At 40.2% G+C, this 21,774-nt stretch overlaps 1 protein-coding gene across 1 annotated transcript in view; it reads right to left on the bottom strand.

Annotated features, from left to right (window-relative positions):
- Positions 1-21,774, bottom strand: part of ush2a (Usher syndrome 2A (autosomal recessive, mild)) — a 189,552-nt gene that overhangs the window by 127,946 nt on the left and 39,832 nt on the right. Inside the window, exons 12-26 of the mRNA XM_041037694.1 lie at positions 20,741-20,936; positions 19,944-20,074; positions 19,471-19,678; positions 16,151-16,434; positions 15,286-15,511; positions 14,914-15,051; positions 13,680-13,860; positions 10,564-10,727; positions 10,106-10,264; positions 9,731-9,959; positions 8,955-9,075; positions 8,640-8,787; positions 7,032-7,313; positions 4,644-4,819; positions 4,274-4,421 (exon numbers count right to left, since the gene is read on the bottom strand). Of these exons, the coding sequence (XP_040893628.1) occupies positions 4,274-4,421; positions 4,644-4,819; positions 7,032-7,313; positions 8,640-8,787; positions 8,955-9,075; positions 9,731-9,959; positions 10,106-10,264; positions 10,564-10,727; positions 13,680-13,860; positions 14,914-15,051; positions 15,286-15,511; positions 16,151-16,434; positions 19,471-19,678; positions 19,944-20,074; positions 20,741-20,936 (2,791 nt within the window). The remainder of the gene's footprint in view (positions 1-4,273; positions 4,422-4,643; positions 4,820-7,031; positions 7,314-8,639; positions 8,788-8,954; positions 9,076-9,730; positions 9,960-10,105; positions 10,265-10,563; positions 10,728-13,679; positions 13,861-14,913; positions 15,052-15,285; positions 15,512-16,150; positions 16,435-19,470; positions 19,679-19,943; positions 20,075-20,740; positions 20,937-21,774) is intronic.

Below are 21,774 nucleotides of genomic sequence, written 5' to 3'. Positions count from 1 at the left end.
AAGATGTGCTAGAAATCAAATTATTCTTTTTGGTGTTAAGGGCAGATGGCAAGAAAGTAGACAGGTAGATGAAAATGCATTGAATGCATTGAATCTCGAAAATGGAAAGTAGTTGTGTGTAACAGTCTGTAGGATACCATTATCTTGTTAACAACTGTGCCTCTCACTGAGAGGGCAAGCCGGGGTTCCTGGGCTTCTAAGTGAAACCCAGTGGCAAAATGGACTACGTTCTGCTGGTTTTGAGGTTTGATCAAACTGGACTGACCTCAGTAAACTGGAGTGTCCCTGGGTTACGTCTGACTGTGAGACTGTAATGTTACTTAGGGTATGATGAGGATTCACTCACCCTGGTAGATCAATAGACACCTATAATGGCACTGGACATCAGTTAACACCCAGGTAGTGTGTGTACACAAAGATTAGACTGGACTCTTTAAAAACTACATGAACACAGAGTTTGTTTTCTTTGTGCAGATTACTAGAATTCCTATACTAAGGACATGTTCTTTCCTGTAAGATTTCTGCCTGTGTTTTCACGGTTGCAACGTTCACTGCTGCAACCATTGTAAAAGATGCAGCTTCCCTGGCTGTTTTCACAAGTTTGAAAACAGGTCAGTGGTCTCTCCCTTTGCGCTATGTAGCCAAGATGGTGACCACTGGCGGTGAGAAGTGTCAAGCGTTTCACACTCAACTTTTTGACAGTTATGAGTACACCATCCGGGTACTCAAAGTACACTGGATGTTGCCATAAATGCCAACATGAAAGCTGTTATAAACTCAAAATAGCTATTGTAAGTACGGAAGAACGCCACATGCTACTTATCAGTTAGTATCTTATATTGGGGATAAGGTTGACTGTCTATAATTATGGGGTGCTATAGCACCCTGGATGTACTGGGCAGAAGGCACCATGGATAGGTCACAAGTCCATCACACCATAAAAACTGGACATCCAGTTATCTATCCACAAAACGTATATGTCAGGGAAAAACATTACAAACTTTGACAAACTTCCAAGAACTGAGAAGTGTGTTTGTGTTTATGTTGGAGTGTGGGTAATGTGTCATGCAAGACAGTTTTCCTCCCTACTGATTCCTTCCAAAGTGCTGTCCTGTATTCTTTGCGTGTCATGTATTCATTTATCGTATCTGCTTGTTAATTCACTGAAATGTATTTAACACTATGGCACATTCAGTTTGACGAAAGCCACTTGCCTTATCATGAGTGTGCTTGAGCACACATGTACACACACACTCACACACACTCACACACATACACACGCAAGGTTAACAGTCCACCAGAAAGGTTAATTTTAGCTGCCGACATGGTAATGAAGCAGCTAAATCATGGGCCAGCTCCCAGGAGCAACTGTGCATGTGTGTGTGTGTTTTCTGTTTTTACAGCGACTGACATGTCTTAACAGGCTCTTAGCGTACAGTTACACCACGCACACAGGCACACCACTTATTGACATGGCGATCCCTTGCCATGCATATTTCTCTCCTCAAGAAGGGCCTCAGGCCAATTATGCGTAAATCAATAAAGTTCCTGTTCTGTTGAGTGGTGTTACAGTGTGAGTGTGTATGTGTGTATGTCTCTCTGTGTGTATGTCTTGTAGAACAAGCCTTTATGGATGTAGGATACATAAAACATCACCATCAGCCCCTGATTAGCCACTCACTTTACGTCGTGATCGATAACTTTGTGGGAAGACACACACAATGAAACAACTGCAAATGCATCAACACACATGGACAGAGAGAGAGAGAGAGAGCTTTCCTTGTGTCGTTACGTCTGTCTCAGTGTGCGCACTAATGTTTAGTCATGTGCTTTGGTGTAACTCCAGTGGTTTCGCAGATGCCGTCTGCTCACTTGCAGCAGATGGGAGCTGGCTCTAATGGCCCAGCCTTATGTGCTCTAGATTTATCAGCGCATCAGTACCATGCTCAAGTAGATCTTACAAGGAGTATGCTCCATGTGAGGATAATTTCCTCCACAAACAGAGTTCCTTTCAGGTGATTTTACTATGTTTATTCCATTTCTGTAGAATACCACTGGAAGATCAACTTTTGGACTGATTTGTGGGCAAATCAGGTAGGATGATTTCACTCAACAGGTGCCACAAATAGGAACTATACATGGATTTTTACTAAAAATGACTGGCTAAATTTGTCAGAAGAAGCAAACAAACAGATATAATATAGATATAGATCGATAGAAAACAGATATATATATAATTCATATAAACACACTTTTTTTTTTGGATTTCTCTCTGCAGGGTAAGAATGGGTATGTTTGGTAGTAAAGAGCTTTTTGGAACTTTCTTCCATCTCATGACTACAGCTCTTTGTTCCCTGCTATTGATACAATACAACACAGCCTTTCTATAGGGGAGGAGTAGAAGTGTCTTTATACCATACTAAAGAGGTGTGCACTTCCCAATAGCTCTCTTAGATTATTCTCCAAAAATTATCATTAAGAATTGTCTGTGAACTCTTGAGATGATTGTTTTAAACAGAATGAAAAAAAGTGATATGAGGTGTAGAAATACAACAGGAGCTCTACACCCAGTGGAGTAGCACATTCTATGCAAATTTCTTTGAGATTAAAAAAGAAAAATCTTCCAAACGGCATATGCCATTATCATTTCTTATACTTGAAACAAGGGACATCTTTGGCGTTGGATGAAACAAAACGGTGGCAACAGATGTGGCTGTTAAAAATACATTCAAAAAGTCAACTGGGTACAATAAGCCATATTGTATTGTACTGTATTACAGTCAAGAGAAGTCTTTGGAATCACTTGAAATAAACATTGTGGCTGTGTCAACAGATGTAGCCATTAAAAATACATTTAAAAAGTCCGCCGATTACAATATGAAGTATCATTCATCACAATAAACATAAGGAAGGACTTTTTGAGAACTGTATGAAATGAAAATATTCGCTATGTCAACAGATGTAGCTGTTTAGAGCATGTTCAAAAGCGCAAATCCCTGAGCAAGTATTTATAGATGAAAGGTTTTTTTTCACATCCACTCAGCGCACCCATTGTCTATTCACCAAAAAGAATAAACAAAACAAAAACAAAACATAAAAAAACATAAAATGAACAGCAAGAGTAAAGACCATGCGTGAACAGATGGAAAATTGTGTTGGAGGGTCAAGTGTGCAATACATACAGATATTGCAGAATGATTCATGTCTCTGTGCTGCCATGTGCTATTTTGTATTTAAGTGAAAGCGCCAGGTAGAGATGGATGTGAAGGATAGATTGAGTGAAAAAGTGAGAAAGCAACAGACTGTCAGCAAGAAACAGACAGATTAAGACACTGCATAGAAATTCTGTGTGTGTGTGTGTCTATGTCATCCTGCACTGATCAATTAGTGCTCATCTCATTCCCAGAGATTTGTGCCTGAGTTATTAAACACAGCTAATTCATCCTGCTTCCATAATGGTTATAAATCTAAAGAGGAGAGAGAGAGAGAGAGACACGTAATATGGGTGTTTCTGTAACTGTGTGTGTGTGTGTTTTTGATTCATGGCCAGCAGGAAGTGTGAGCTACGCCACATTTTTCTCCTTGTAATTAACAGTAAATTGTTTTTACTGCCGCTTGCCATGAATATCCCCTCTGGTTAACACGACCAGTGCTGTCGACACTCAAGTACCCAGTGACTGACTATGTGCTTTTGGATGTGTGTGTGTGTGTGCACACAGTACGTCCGAGGCTTGTTTTGCAGGTGTGATGGAGAGAACACTGCACACTTGATCTGCCATTGTCATTTAAACAGATAATTGTCTGTTTTAAAGACAGGTCCCACTTAATTTCCATTAAAAAGACCTCCCATTATGCCAACTTTGCTTGTTTACACTGAACCACAAACAATGCAGACATAATCCTCCCCTTGTGTGTGATTTTAGAAAGCTTGCCGGCGTCACATCTACCACTACAGCATCTGCATCTGTTCCATTATATCAGATCTCCATTTCACTCAGACATTGATCTGGTTTTCGGACTACCTCCGCTGCCGACTTACTGCCGGAACAACAATGCCCATCCATTCTGTGTTCACTCCTTTTATACAGAATGGTGAACCAGAAAAAAGGTGTAACAATCCTGCCTTGAACAGACTATATAAAAGGGTCCAATACATCGGCACTGTTAGTATTTCCCTATTTTCAAACATATTATATAGAGTTTCATAGTGGTGTGATGCATTTGTTTATGTTTATCTGCATTCATGTGAGCTTTTGTGCTGTTTTTGTTTTACCTGCTGGCAGCGTCCGTCCTGTGCTTGGCAGACTGGTAATGCAACCTGTCTTTGTGCAGAGTGTAACAGTGAAGTTGTACACACGGTAAGGCTTCAGTTCTTTCACTATATAAACAGGCTGTGACGACGGTCCTGTCCTGTGTAAGACCTGAAAAAAGAGAGAGAAATTCTGTTGTAAAATAAAGCTATTTAAGAAAAGAGAGGACAAGAGCATTGCAGGGGAGGTGAGAGCAATTTCTATACATATACAGTATATAGAATAAAAAAACGGTAAAACATCAGTTGAAAAAAAACTTTGTATATACAGACTTTTTACCTTTTTCAGTTGCCCTACTCATTAGGTGCAAGTGCATGTGTGCGTGCATCTTACCTGACTAACCACCGGAGGAGCATAAGGATTGTTGGTCTGCTCTGTGAGCAGGTTGACCCGGTATTCTGTCACCTGTCCTCTGGCAATAACCCCTTGACCTTCAGCAGAGCTCCACGAAACTTTGAGACTGGTGGATGACAGTGCAGACACTTCTGGAGGGGCCATCAACTCTGGGACTAACATGGGAACACACATGAATGTTTACCTATCACACCTTTAGCTATTAACTCATCTTTAACACAGCATTTATGCACATTGGCAAATGACAACAGAACAACAAGGCTAGAAAATATGGGATATTTTAGGGAACAATGCTGGACTAGCTTCAACCCAGAGCTAAGTTAACAAGTTAGCTTACACAGATTTCTGATATCAATCTCCTGCTGAAGGTGAACAAAATAATAAGGATTCAAGCTCTGATCAACAGTTCTTCAATTATGTGACCAGTAATCCTTCACTTGCTAACACAATTATTATTTATCTATTTATGAAAACCTTAGAGAGAAGTTTGGTCCTAAATAAGCACCTGCCACTCGCCAAATGCTAGTAAAATGTACACTGGAGAAAAAAAATGATGTCTGTCATTTTTAATGACATTTTATCTTGTGCAGTTTTATGAGCAGTTGGTGTTCTGGCCAGTAAACTTTTTCAGTTTACTAGCCATTGGCAGATAAAAGTTAATTTTGGACCCTGGCTACAACAGCAGCTTGTTTCTAAATACTTTAATATTTAATACAGTTTAAATTAAGTAAAAGACATCACATCACACACAAATTGTATCTGGAAATTTTCAATAGAATTCAATAGAAGATGATACTCCCTAAAATCTGGAACTCATGTAAGAGTTCAGAGTGATAATTTAACAACCTCTTGTTGAAGGAAAAATTATTCCTTATCACTGTGTGTCTTGAGTAAGATTATATTTCCAAAGTTTTTTTAAGATGAAATTTTGTCATTCACCACATTGAACGAATCCTTGCATATCAGCATGCTGTGTCTTCACCTTCAGTTACTAACTTCTGCATTTTCCAGAATGAATTCGATTGCGTTAAGTACATAATATGTAGACAAAAAGTAGTAGTTCTTACTCCTTATTCAGGTAAGAAAGGGTGAGAATAAGACCCAAATCACTGGCTGTACTCTAGACTGGTAGATTTGTTTTGACAGTGTTTTTCATTTATTTATAGTTGAATATCAGTGCAAAATAGTGTCTCTAAAAGATGCATTTTTTTAGATTATTAGATTATTTGTTTCTGATGGTAAAACCTGTTTGATGTCAATCTCTGAGATTTAAAGGATTAGACAGCGAACTATTGCCACTTAACATTTTAAAAGTGAACCTTTTACAGTTGGATAATTAGAAGCAAAATATAAATTTAGACACGAAGACACACTAAAAATCTTTACTTAGTGGATATTATGTGGACTTAATGGATTTAAGTATTCCATAATTCTATGGTTGTGAAAGCCACTATTACATGACAGATTAGAGAGAAGACATTCTTTTATTCTTCTGTTGATGGCATCTAGCTGTGAAATATGCTGTGAAATGTGATTCATGGTAGACATAACCACAGTCACACTCTTCCTCTCTAACACAGCACATGTGCGCGTGCAAAACACTGACACACACTCCACATTTAAAATGGTGTTATCATATGCTTGTTATCCAGACACATAGCTTAGACTGATGTTGGAGGCAATCATTTAGTCCTAATGAGCCATATCATCTCTTTGAAATTCAAATACCTTAATGAGTTTCCCCTCCCCCACACACATTTTTTTTTTTAAATTTCCTGCCTCATTCCCTATTTCCTTTCTCTATATTTCTTCTGACAAATACCTCTTGGTTTTTGTTTTAATTATTTATTTATTTATTTTTAATATAATTTATTTTTCTTTACATCCATCAGGAAAATTCTCCAGTGAACAGCTTTTGACATCACAAACATCACTTGATTATGTTTTTGGTGGTTATTCAGATCTAGGATTTCTGTCATTACAGCATATAAACATTTCCTGTCCACAGCTTATGCTGTAGGTAAAAACCTTGACCTTGGAGAAAAGGTCAGCAGCCTCATATGTGACTATAACACCACAGCATTTACAAGCCACCACAGCAATGACATCTAATATCTAGGTTACAGTAACAGCAACTTTATAATTTTTCCAATTCCACTACCTACTTTTTTTACCTACTAACCTATCTATTTCACTACGTAGGAACAACCAAAGCTGATCAGAGTCATATTAGAGGAAGCGTCAATGCAGCCCAACTACTGTACCGACATAAACTGAAATTTGAACAGAAACAGATGCCCAGAGACACCCCATAACTTTTTGTATCTGGGTAAACAACAACAGTGACTAAGTTTAATCGATACAAACCTCCCTCCATGGTGCGTGCTGTGGTCCACCCTGATGTGACTCTTCCTGCCACATTGATGCTCTCAACTCTCATCTGATAGGTGGAAAACGCTTGCAGACCTTCTACAACTGTACTGTTCTCAGGGCGTGACAGTGTGCTCCTGTTGGTTTGCTGCGTTTCTGGGGAAACACTTGGATCCAACCAACCAGAGCTGAAGAATACTTTCCTCTCAACTGGTATACTTGAAAGGTTTTGTGTTTCCATTGGTCCACGTAGGAAGACCTCATACCTTGTGATGACACCTTTACAGAAAGCACAAGAGGTGTCCAAGAGATTAGCATTGATGGCTACAACAAAAGTTCTCATGAACCACTTATTTCTAACGTAAATAAAGATTGCAACAATTGCAGCTACAGTAACTGTTCGGGAAACACTGCAACACAGTTTTCTTTTTTATCCCGTCTAAACTCTTCATTTTATTGACGTATTGTCCCAGCTCCAATTCAGTCTGTTTATGATTCAAAGCATCAAGTGTGTATTAGAAACTATAGCCCTACTTAAAATGCGTCCCACTGGCAACAGGATGCTAAACTTTGTACATTTTTTTCCTTATACAGTAATGCTGTTTTGCAGAAAATCTAACATGACAAATAATGAGAAAGCCTTGGCCAGTGTTTGCCACTGTCATAGAAAACAGGCTAATAATGACTAAGTCCTGGCTAGTCCTGTTTAGCTCTCTGGTGGAAACCGAGCTATTGTCCTAATCTCACATGCTTTATTCTAGCGGTTAATAGGAAAATGACAGAGCTGGGTTAGAATGAGGACAGAGCAGCACCAAAATACAATAAGAGACTTACAGAGCCACTATGGAATAAATGAGAATCCAAAAGTTGTTGTAAATATTAAATACAAATATGATCCAGTAATATAGAAGCTTTACGTGGAACCTTTGTTAAAAGATCCTGTGTCCCATCTCTGTACCCTGCTCTCTCTTTATTCCTCTCTTTTCCTTTACAACCATGTTCACTCTCATACATCCGCATCTCTCATTCAAATGCACTAGTTATCAACTTTTTCTCAAATAGCTGGAATGACCTGTATTTCTAGTTGAGACTACCTCAGCTGAATTTAAGAAAAAATAACAGGGCTTGTAACATGTAACACGGCTTAGTAAGACACTGGAGAGGAACAGATTAACAGACAGAGAGAAAAAAAAAAACAAGAGACACAAACAGAGAGAGAAACCCAGGTTACAGGGCTTTGTATGACATTGAGCCTTAGAGCCGTTACAAAGCTCTTAGGATTTAAAGGCAGTTCCAATTCAGTGTGTATTTTTGTGCGTGTATGTGTGTGTGGATGTGTTAGTTGAATCTCTTGAGTGACACAAGCCTAAAAGCCACACTACTAGACTAGTGTTTCATATTAGCTAAAACATCTGTGTTGTATGTGTCCGTGTGATTGTTCCATTCTTCTTCTATTTCTTCTGACATTGACATGAATAAATTCTGTAGTTGCTATTTCATGCAGTTTTATTATGTACCTACAATAAACACACAAAAATGTGCAGATTGTTGATTGTCTGAAATGTTACGTGAAACGTATATGTGTGTGTAGGTATGGGGTCCTACCATTTGGCTGACTGGGAGGTTCCCAGGAAGCCTGTAGTGTATGAGGCCCTGTAGCAGTGACTCTGGGTGAAGGTTGGTTTTGTGGCGGGGCAGAGGCTGTCAGAAAAGACAGTGGTGGGGTAGAAGTGCACCCTCCGGAAGAGCACGCCTGTAGACAAGAATAGGACTTTGTCATTTTCATTTTGTAGGTTGTACAAGGTAAATAATTGTAATTTTATTGGGACTGAGTATTATGCCTAAACTTTGACTAATGCCTACATCTCTTCACAATAAGATGTAGGCATTAGTAAATCACAGGTTGTTTGTCCCACCTACCTCCAGTATTACAGTGTATTGGGTGAAGGGCTTGAGACCACTTGCCACAGCCTCTGTAGATAAGCCTGTGTAGTGAATGATGGACTCTGCTCTTGATGACTCAGTGGAGGATAATACAAACCTGTGGGAGACAAAAAATTGTGGTAATCACTTCCTCTATTCTCAGTTTTTCCATCACTCCATGTCACTCCACTAGGCCACATGGTTTTGTCATGTGTTTCAGTTAAAGACTAGTGCTGGGATGTCACAGGGGACAAGGGGCCAATACACGTACCATTTAAACTGCAGCGTTCCTAGTTTGAATTGTTGGCTGTAATTCATAGGTCTGGAACCAGACTACTGTTACAGATCATCTACCCCTCTCTCCTGATATTTCCTATCTGCTTCTAGGTATACACTATCAATTAACAGCAAAAGTGTCCCACAAAAATCATCAAAAAGTTAAATTTTTCCACTGGTTGCTCTCTACACCTGCTTTACTGTCAGTATTCTCACTCTACCTTGCTTGAGGGGATTCAAAATTCAGTGTGTTTTGTAACAATTTGTGTCTCCAAGAAAGGCTTTAGTGGGTCACTCATCCTAACTGGTTCTTTCTACCACTTTTAGCACATGTCCCCTTCAGCTGTTTTGCAATTCTATAAACTGAATGAAAGTGCCTCTAAATTTTACGACCCATAAGTTCAAGCTTGTGTTACTGAATCTGCAGTCCAACCCTGCAACACTACTGACCTGGGTGCTCTGCTTCTACACCCTCACTCACTTTCTTCTCTCCTTACCTTTCCACTGGGCCTGTATCATTTCGTGGTGAGCTCCAGTTAAAGCTAGCTGTGGTTGGACCTGGTCGTCCCACAAGGTTTAAATGGAGCTGGTCGGCTTCAGGTGGTGCACCCAAGGTGTGGTACGAGGCTGATGCACTTATTGTCATGCCGGCCAAATTAGCTGTTATAAGCCAGTAAGAGTAGTTGGTGTAGGGAGACAAGCCAGTGTCTTCAAATGATTCCAGGTCTTAAAGAAGGGGAAGAAGGAAAGAGAAATGAGAGGAGTGATTTTACAATGGTAGGAAACACAATAAATGGGAAGCAAGGTTTGTTTCATGTGCATTTGAATGAGTAAGAAGGAGATTAAAAGTGAAAACCTGTGTGGATACTTACTGAAAGGATAGTGACTTTGGATGATATGCACTGACTGTCCATCTCTGATTAATGTGTAGTTGAGTCTGTTTGAATTTGGGGAGTCAGGCGGATGCCAAGAGAGCTGAATGGAGGAATAACTCAGAGCAAAACCTAGTGGTGCAGGCTGTTGAGAGGGTGCTGAACAAAAAGATAAAAATTTAAATAAAAAGAGATAAACAGAGAGAAAGAAAAACCTGTTAAATGACTAAACTGATTATCTAATCTCACAGGGTTACACACCATAGAACATGCTGATGCTGCTTGTGTGTAAATGTATCATTAGCGTCAGCAGTAAGTCAGCAAGAACCCCAAGATAGTACTGCACAGAATTAATTTTAAATCAGTATATTTATATACTGAATTGTTGCTGATGCCTAGGTTGGTGCATATGGGTGTGATCTTATGTATGTTTGTGTTTATTAACACGTAAACCAGACCTTTACTGCAGCCAAAGTGGTTCTCAGGGTCAAAATGACTCGCTCCAGGTTGACATACATCACACTTGTCTCCAGTTACCAGCGGCTTACACACACACACCCCCGAGTCTGGATGACATGAACCATTGACACTGCCCACTGGGTCACATGCACAAGGCTGGCATCTGGTCAAGCAAAGGGGGAAAAAAAGACATGAGGACTTTTTATGCAGTCCACTTTTTCATTCATGGCCACACTTCATTGGTTGAAAGTAATGCCAAAACATTTAAATTAATTTCCAGAACCATATTAAACACAGTAGGGAAAAAAATGTGATCTCATTTATACAAATAGTACATTCAACACACACATAAAAAAACTTACAGACAGTACATTGTAAGTTATTTGAATAACTAATGATTATTTAAAAACAAACTACAAACATCTTGTGTGGTTTGTATTGTTATATGAACCAGGCTCACACATGTTGTCAGCCACATACGGTATTCTTCTTCTTGTGCGATTGAATAATTGCTCTGTTCTAAAACGGTGCTTTATCTGAGAGTCTTGGTCAAGGATGACAGGGAGACAGGGAAAGAAAATGCTCTCTGCGATGTATCTGCATTAGTGAGGAAATGTTCAAAGAAAACTTCCAACTGGATAAGTATATGTGTCTGAAAGGTGTTGGGTCTTCACCTTAACACTGTGAGGGAGACCCTCGCTAGCATCTATCCCACCCACCACCCTCTAGCTGTGAAACTAACTTCACAGAAGCTGCTTTCCTCCTCAGAGTTGTCAAAGTGTGTGTGTGTGTGTGTGTGTGAGTGAGTCTGACAGTGTATGTGTCTGGGTCACCAGTGTGGTGTTACCCTCACTGGGGCTGGGCAGTGGGTGATCATCCGGCCAGCTACCTCACACCTTTACACACACACACACACACACACACACACACACACACACACACACACACACACACACACACACACACACACACAGTCTCTCTCTCTTCTCTCTCTCTCTCTCTCACACACACACACACACACACACACACACACACACACACACACACACACACACACACACACACACACAAATGGTCACATGTGCAACACAATCTGGTTGTAGGAAGATGTTTGGCTCACACTCACACACACAACACTGGCACAGAGTGTGACACTGTATAAACCCAATTACTGTCACACACACACACACACACACACACATGCACACACACACGCATGCGCGCGCACACACACACACATTATCCATGTGTGTTTTTCTATCTCCCACATACTGTACTCACATGCTCTGTCTCTCTCCCTCACACACCGCTACACCTTCTTTATTACTGTGTGAAAAGCCACAGCCTCATAACGAGCCGCAAATTTGTCCTGTCAACTGGTGCTCACACACACACACACACACACACACACACACACACAAAGGCCATAGTGACTCGACCTTCACTCCATTCCCAAGGAGAAAGAAAACACCAACATCACACTCATTCCCTTTTCTCATCAGTCCCAAAGTACAGAATGTGTGTAAAAGAGAGAGAGAAAGAGAAAAAGAGCATTTACTGAGAAATAACAAACTAATGATGATATCATAGACACTACCAAACAAGTATTTAGCAGATACATGCAGTAAGTTCTGTGCAAATGAACATAAAATTGTTCCATGTTACATGATAATGTACCATGTAATAAATGTACAAATCATTTTTAAAGATGTTCAGCTTCCAGTACCACATATGGCATGTTATTGTAGATTTTAGAGTCATGGAGTCGTACATATGTAATCCCTTGTAATAAAATTATGTGTGTAAGTGAATGTGTGTGTGTGTGCCAATATTTAATCCCTCTAGACAGAATAATCATCATATTTCCCTGTGATGAAGGGAACGGCGGTCAGCATTTCTCTGACCCGGTTCTCCGTGGAGACACACGGAGACACAGGACTACATCTTCAGCCAACCCGCTCACACATCAGTTTGTGTATGTGTGTGTAAAATTAATTTGAGTAAAGCCTATTGATTGAAGAGGGAGGATAAATTACTTGATGGTATTTAGAAATCCTCACTATGGAGTGACTCTGGGCACAAGGAAAACATTCAGCAGTAATAACCTAAGACTTAATTTGTCCTTTTTTTCCTGCACAAAGAGAGAAAATAAGACAAGAAACAGAGAATAAACACAGACAGAGAGAGGCAGAAAAAATAAGTCTGGCAAGGGGTTTGGTTAATGTATACCTTTCACAAAGGTACACCTTTTGAATACTTTTGTGAAATACCTTTCACAAAGGTATTCATTCACTCATTCATTCATTCATTTCATCTGTGCCTCTTCCTGTGTTTTACTATCTTTATCAATGACACTATCCACCTATGTAAGAATGTCCTTCTTAACCCCTTTCTCTCATATTTTAATTATTCCACTCTTTTATTCCAAGTGCTTCCATTCTTTACTGTCTTTACAAAGCAGTCTGTAAGTATCCTTTATCACTCAGTTGCTTTTTCTCCATCCATCCTTCCATCCCTCTCTACTGTGAGGAGATCTCAGCCACAGTCGGATCTCATGCTTAATGTTTTAACACTGGAGAATATAGCAATCAGGCAAGGTCAGCTACCACACACACACACACACACACACACACACACACACACACACACACACACACACACACACACACACACACACACACACACACACACACACACACACACACACTGTAGTCAGTTTCACTAACAGTTTGTTATCTGCTATGACACCCTGTTGAGAGGAGCGTAAATGTGTGTGTGTACCAGTAATGCACAGGGTGTAAAGTGTACAGCTGCATTTGTGTACATTTGTATGCATGTTCTAAGTTGTGTGTGCTGTGTGTGAGATAGCCTGCAGGTAGAGACATGAGTGGTAAAGGTCAAAGAAGCCCTTAACTCATGTAACTCATATGTCTGGCCTCCTATCTGTCTTTACAGAGAGTGCACCTGCTGGCATGTGCGCTGCGTGTGCGCATGTATGTTTTTATACAGTTGGTGCCATTAATGGATGAAAATTTTACAAGATGTACAACCCACAGATACAATGTTCATCTATGTGTGTGTGTATGTTTGTGTGTGACTGACTTTATATGCTTACCTGCCCAGGCCAGGGTTGAATCCAAAGAACAACTCACGACACTGGTCACAGCGTCGCCCTCCCACCGAGGGATGGGCACACACACACTGCCCGGTCTGGCTCTCACACCCACGCTGCAATGCTCCCATAGGATGGCAGTCACACTCCGCACACATACTCTGATCTGGAGAGAGATAGAAGCCTGGACAGACACAAACATAACATTTAAAAACAAAATTATGCTGGTCAGTCACTTTATTAATTTTTTCATGTGCCTACAAGTATATTTTTTATTTCTTAGTTTCTTCCTTCTTGGCCTTGGATGTTGTATCCAAACTTATCCACTGATCACTATATGGTTCACAATTTTTAAATTCTAGTTCGAGTGACTGATTTTGGATGCAGCCTGCATAATTTTATGTCCCTCCTAATCACCATTATGGGGTGTTGTTGGCAATTTATTTGTAATAAAATTTAGCACAAAGCCAATAAGTGTGTCTGAGGTTACACTGAGCACTCCAGGTTCTAAAGTATAAATCAATTTGGTTTATTTTTCTCAAGGCCTGGTGGCTAATAAACAAATTAGACATTCAATTTAACCACAAGGAATTCACAATGGCATGAACTAACTGTTGAGGAAATTAAGATAGACAATTTGTAGGAATGGAGCTAGGCTAAAACACTCAAACAGTGTATCTGTGTTACCTGATAACAGTACAGATTATTTTATCTTGTGTCCTCTGTTACTTTTCTTAACAACCTTACATCAACACATCCATTCTCAACTTGTGTTACAGTAAACCTGGCTTTGCTGTTGGTCCTTCTCCATTCCTGACACAATACAACATCTGTTACCTCTTGTCCCTTAAGACTAACCACACAAACAAATTCATGAGCTAATGCACAGACGAGCAAAGAGTGAGATGAGTGAGGAGAAGTGATCCTTTCCCTCTGCCGTGCTGTTGTTGACATCTGGCACAAACAAGACAATCACTGAGTGGCGATCTGGCAGAAAGCACATGCCAAAACACACACACACACACACGCACACACACAAATCCATGCCCCCATACACAAAGGAGCAAACGCTAGAAGTTTACAGTAGTAATCACTGATCTTCACCAATTTCCCCAGATTCCCTACCATGTTTGCGGGGCAGTTTTAAAACTTTGGGCAGTTATCTATACACTTAGTTTATTTATCCTGTTACTCCTTACCTTTTCTGTCATCCATACATTATTCCGAACACACTCACCGGGTCGGCAGCTACTGCAATCCTGTCCATAGCGAGTAGGTACACAAACGCATTGCCCTGTAGTGCTGTCACAGACGGTCCCCGGCACTGTTCCTCTGGGGTCACAGATACATGGTACACAGCCGTGGGACAACCCCTCTGACAGGACACAAAACAACATCAGAGACCAGATTATCCTCAGCCTTTTTCTGCCAAACTGTCACTTAAACAACAAAAACAAAATAACTTGCATAAAACTCACAAACTATATAGAACCATTACATTTGTTGAAGTTTCAGAGCAACTTAAGCTGTGTAGATAATGCTAAACTAAACTAAAAGTGTGTAACTAATCTTGGAAGTAACTTTAGGCTTCCGCTTTGAATTCTCTTACTGCGGAGGTCTAAACTCCTGTTGTAGTAGTTGTGGGCACAGTTGGTGCACTGTGCTCCCTCCACCCCCTCTCGGCATGGGCACTGTCCGGTCCACATATCACATGTACCCTCTGGCACAGTTCCACTGATGTCACATGCACACGGCAGACAGCCCAGGGAGTTTCGATGCTCCAGGGTATGGTAACCATGACGACAAGAGTCGCAGTGGCGACCTTCCACATGTTTCTATGAAAGAAATAAGGAGGTTAAAAAAAGAAAGTATAATAGATAAAAGATAGAGGGATGTGAAGATGAAAGATAAGTGTGTTTTGGATAAACAATGCATGAAGGGTCATGTTAAAATGATCTGCAGTATCAAAGTGACCCCAGTTACTGAAAACTCTTTGTTGTTTATAATGTACATAAGTAGTCATTTTCTGAACCATAATCCTCTATCACATATTTTATCAGAATGTAACTGCTATTCACTGGTGAGTGGCCAGAAGTGCCACTGCAAGCTGGTAAGGAGAGGTTATCTTTGCTTTGTTCAGTATGAGATGGAATTCTGATTGTTGAACATGACTTTTATGGCAAAGTCAGCAATGTCAACTTTTAGGACAACAGGGATGAGAAGAACTGGAAGTGCTTATAAAAATGGAAATATGGACATTTATAATTCCATGACAGTGAGCAAACTAATATTTGATGATTCATTTATTATGCTGATGAAGATCATGTGATGTAACTGTAAGCTCCACAACAGATACAGTAAGGTGAGACTGTTTTCTCAACTGCTATTGTTTCAAGGTCAAGAATGAACTTTGAACCACTACAGCAAAATTGTCATAAAGTTTAAAATATATATATATATACTAGTTAACTTGCCTTACACACACACTGTCCTGTGTGAGGATCACAGTCTGTCCCTGGTACGGTCCCCTCTTGTGAGCAGTTGCAGGGAGCGCAAGATCCCTCCAGTCTTAAACCATATGAGCCGCTGCCACATGAGTCGCAGCGTTGTCCCCCCACCCCGGGCTTACACTCACACTGCCCCCCCTCAGGCTCACAGAACTGGCTGATGGAACCCATGGGGTCACAATCACATGGGACACAGCCGTCTGGGTGGGACAGGTTCCAATAACCAAACTCACAGCGGTCACAAGAAAGACCTGGGCAGAGAGAGAGGGAGAGAGGGAAAGAAAGAGAGAGAAAAAGAATTTAAAGAAATGTTGAGGAGGGAGTAGAGGGGGGGCCACCTGAGAGAAAAAGAAATAGAAAAAAAAAGTGAATTGATGCTTGCTTGTTCACCAACTAGCGTTTAGCCTCTCTCTGTTTGGAGGCATATGTGTGTGTATGTGTGAGTGTGTGTGTGAGAGAGCGAGCGAGAAAAATGGTGGGTGAGTGTATAAAACTGCCATCATTAGGGCCAGGCCCTCTACATATGATGGATCACTCACCTAAGGCCAAACACTTAATTTCACTGAGCGGGAAAATAAATAAATTAAGCAACTACAAGAAAAGAATGGAGGGAAAGAAAAAGAGATGGAAGGATGGAAAGATGGATGGAGGAACATAAAAATAATACTAAATTACCATCTGGTGTAAGAACAAGAAAAGGTGAGTTCCATCTACAAAGCTTGGCTGTAAAGCCCTTAAAGAAGAGCATTTGTTTTCTGTTTTTTGCCAAATTATTAGAATTATTCATTATTAACAGATTCCACAAGAACTTTCTAACTACAAAACTGCAGGTTCTTACTAACAAGTTAAGTATAAACAATTAAAGCTTTCCATACTTAAAACATTTAATACCTTTTAGTATTTTCATGCAAAAAGTTTGCATGTGAAATTAACCAATTAACACTTTTAGTCAGATTATTGCTCTTTATTCATTGCATGCATCTGTGTTTTAATCATCATCTTCAATCATTTTTATTCTGTTTCTAATTGTTGAATTGTAACAAACACTAACTCCATACTGTAGGAGGTTTTATAGCTGCAGCAGCAGCGCTAGGCTATGGGCCTAGTTAAACTATGATATGCAGTGTGTGTGAGCAGGGCTTATTTGAATATGCCATACGTATTCCATGACAGGCAATCTGTCCCTAAATGGATGCCTGGGGGCAACGCAGTCACCACAGCCGTTTATGAGCGAGTGTTCGTATGTGGGTGGGTGTGAATGTGTGTGTGCGTGCACATTCATCTATGAGACCATACCTGTACATCTGTGTTAGTGCACATGACCATGTGTGTGCGTGTCTGTATGAGTGTGTGTCCTACTCAGTTTGCAGCAGACACTTGGCATTTCCCCTGGTCTGCCCACTTTAATGATTTTATAGATATGAATGTATTTCTCACCATAGATCATATTTCATAATAGTGCAGTGAAGATATTTCTGTGTGTGTGTGTGCGTGTCGAGGTGTGTGTGTGTGCACATCCGAGTAAATATGCTGGCGGACACACTGATGCTTACAACCCTAACAGTGCTGTGATGTATAGTACTCTGTGTAATTTTTTCTCAATAAAGTTATAGAAATAATGAAGAATCCCACACCCATTATAAAAGTTAGTGTATTTTCTATTTACATTTTAGACACTGAATCGTGTGCGAATCCTATTTTTGCAGCTAGACTTGTGACATTCAAATACAAGGTCCAACAAACGTCTTAACAGAAACATAAGAGAAGATTAGAGGAAAGAGAGGGAAACAGGAAAAAGGAAAAAGACAACAAAAAAAGAAAGAAAGTGAGAACATTAAACAGTATAATGTGGTAGAAGATATTATACCAGAACAGAAAGGGAGTAATTTTGTGTCGGGGTGTGCGCGTGTGCATATGTGTGTGTATTTTTCGGGACATGGCCCAGCCCTTTTATCAGTAGCCAGCTGGTTAACAGGCTCATGCATCACCATTTCAAACACTATTATGTACACACTGCACTCTGGCACCTTGTTACGTGTGTGTGTGTGTGTGTGTGTGTGTGTGTGTATTTGTGTCTCTGTGCGCACATTTCAATTCCGTCCTTCTGAAGCATACCTGCCATTGCTCTACTCAAAGTATCAGCTTGGCAGTAATAAATTGCCATAATCAAATCTAATTTCTGAAAAATACCTGTGGGAGCAACCAAACAAACAGGGACAGAAAAAAGGAAAGTGGGTCTTGTAAGGAGGAGTGTGAAAAATACAAGGGGCTGCAGCAGTTTGTTTTAATCAACTTGGCATTGAATTAGAGAATTAAATACCAGCTTAGTCCTTGATGGCATTCAGGCACGCACACACACACACATACACACACACACACATACTTTTATGTACACCACACTAGGAAACTCTTACATTCTTTGCATACAGTTAGGCAGACAAACGTGCATAAACACACAGTCACATCCAGACATTCTTCCGTATACATAAGCATTAACATAAACAGACATTTACAAGTTCACATACACATGCCTGCACTCACACGCACAACCGCGGGCCCTTGATAGCAAGGCTTAGCAATAACCATGATGCGTTGAGTTGAGGAGCGTTGGCTGGTTTTGCATTTCATACGAGCCGGCTCTTCAAAGACACACAGGGGAGAGAGTGAAACCATTTATCACAAAAGAGAAGCACAACGGCTGGAAGCACCGCCAGCAGAAAAGCCTGTTTATTTTGGCTGGCAAAACACTTTGGGATATGTGTTTATGCCGGTGTGTATACACATGCCTGTGTTTGGGTGTGTGCACCTAGTATATCCACTTTTGCTTGCGTGTACACCCCGTGAACAGCTGAGCCTACGTATTAATTAAGATGCCATTAATGGACAATTAAAGACTAACTATTCTAATGAAAAGCACAAGTTATCAAAGTACTTTGGGACATTTTGTAACAGAAACTATTTTAAGAACCAGACATTTTGTAGTTGATGTGTTGCTGTGCTAAAATACCAAGGTGTGAAGAGATTGCTGATATTACATTTAAATTACTTTTATCTTTCCTTATCTTAATTGAACCCTCCCCCACAGTAAGATCGCCTGCCTTGTATGGGTGAGATCTATGGGGCAAGAAGCAGTACTGTCAATCATGTGACTCCTCCAGCACACGATTGTCTCAGAATTGCAGTGCAAACCGCTACAGCACTGGCAACCTCCCATCATCTAAATAAAACACAGAAATTACAACTTTAAAAACCTAGTTGTCTCTAATGCGCATCAGCGGTGTGTTTACCTGTGATATGGGGTTTACACTGGCACTGTCCCGTCTCCTGGTTGCAGCTGGGAACTGCTGCTGTTGAGATGCTGATGACACCAATATCGCTGCAGTTACAGCGGATGCAGCCATTTGGATTTGAGGCTTTCAGACCATACCAGCCAGGCAAACAGTCTGCACACCGACGGCCTGTTACCGCAGCATTACACTGACACTGACCTCCCATCTGGAGACAAGAAACACATAAAGAGAGAACAGGTGCAAGGAAGAGAAGAAATAAACAGGCTGGTAAATAGACATGAAGGCATTATGGAAAAGAAAATAGACTGAAGGAAACAGTGATTAGGTGCTGAGTGTGATTTGTTAGCGCTTAAATTCATGTTAACCCTTAAAACTCACCCTTACTTTGAACTGAATTAAAGCATTTAATCAACAAATTTGAAGTTTGACCATTCATCAGCAATTGAATTGTTGTTTGTGTTGTTGTGTACCTGGGCACAATCCATGCTGCCGTTGACTGTCCCGGCGGTATGACAGTTACAGGGTCGACAGATGTCAAGTGAAGTGGGATCAGATTCCTCAAGCCTGAAAAACCCACTTATACACAGCTCACAGTTCTTACCTGATGGTGAGAGAGACATAAACAGGATGAGACGGAGAGCACGAAAGACGAGGGAAGAGATGGAAAACAGAAAGAGATCAAAAGAGATGTTCATGTTCAAAAGTCGAGGTTTCAAACTTATTTGTTACATTGGAAAAAGACAAAGGCACAAAAAATAATCTTTATAAATATCCTCAAAATTACAACTGCCATTAGATCCTATTGACTCTCTTCACAGTGCTTAGAAGTTCTAAAACAGTAAGCATTAAGGAGTCCATACCGCATACTTGCATAAATCTGAATTAGTCTATCTGTTTTTACATGATTATACTCACTCAATCCTATACTTGTACTGATGTTGCTTTGCATGGCTGTCTAAAAATACAGCAATGGCACACACTTCTAAACTAGTGTTGATTATAAGCATCTGTTAGGAGTGGGATGAGTAAGGTTAGACTGGTCATAATACAGATAATATCTACAAAGTAACAGCTTCTAAAGAACAGAGGTTTTGTGTTTGGGGGTCGATCATGTCCTTTACAATGAAATCAGTCAGGCCACGCAACAGAGAAAATCGTGGGAAGGTCGCGTTTTTTAAGTTATGATTGAGGATTATTAATTGATTTAGGGTTAGTTATAAAATGTGAAAGGATAACTATAGGATGAATTATGTAACTAACACCATACCTGCTGTGTTGTGCATGCAGTCGTCACAGACGCCTCCTCCTCCTCGATAGTGCTCATCTGGCTGGTCATCGACTTGGACGTCATAGTGACAGGAGAGGGCGTGGCCATGACAGAGGCAAGGTCGGCAGTTCATAGGCTGGAGCTGGTCACCTGACCGGAATGGCTTGTCATTGTAGAGGGGTGCACAGCGCTGACACTGTATAAAACAGGTGGATACTGTATATAAATACAGTATCTAACTGTTTTATACAGTTAGATACTGTATATAAATACAGACATGCATTTTTTCAAATTTATTCTGTAACATACTGTTTGAATATGCTGCCAATTGTTATTAGTTTAACCCAATTACTCCACAGCCAGCAGAAACTTCAATACCTGAGCATTTCAGTTACTCTAATCTCAATGTTTTTCTAAAGGAATCAGACCTATATTACTTAATGCAATCATGGATGCAAGTTTTCAAAGATAAAGAACTAGACACACATGCAAGGACCCAAACACGAATGAGTATGAGACAATAATCAAACACTTTGTCCACTTTGAGGATACAAAATATACCTTCCTATTCACTTGAATGGGAAAGTGGTCTCAGACTTTTGGACCCCACTGTACATCTAAATGAATAACAGACTTGGTGGTAAAAAATCAAACAAACAAAACAAAGCATCCCTAGACAAGAGGTCGGGAATAAAGAGAACCATTTGTATTAAGCAATGGCATGAAAAAAAGTCATAAACTGTGCATTTATTGAAAAAAAAAAAAAACGTGTGTGCATAGAAAAGTGGTCCCATGACAAGTGAAATGCTTGCTTTTATGGAACAAAGACTGACAGACACAGAGAGAAGCAGAGAAACAGAAGGGGGGGGGGGGCAATATAAAGAGAGAAAAATCAGTGGCCCATGTAAATCTAAATCTAAAGAGAGAGAAGAATAATACATATAACTGAATAGAAAACACAGAGGTATTCTGCACCATATAATAAGAAGCCAGTACATTTACACACACACACACACACACAGCATAGGGAAATC

The sequence above is a fragment of the Toxotes jaculatrix genome, chromosome 1, assembly GCF_017976425.1.
Source record: "Toxotes jaculatrix isolate fToxJac2 chromosome 1, fToxJac2.pri, whole genome shotgun sequence".
Taxonomy (NCBI): domain Eukaryota; kingdom Metazoa; phylum Chordata; class Actinopteri; family Toxotidae; genus Toxotes; species Toxotes jaculatrix.
The sequence above is the reverse complement of the archived record's forward strand: the minus strand, read 5'-3'. Positions and strand labels throughout refer to the sequence as shown.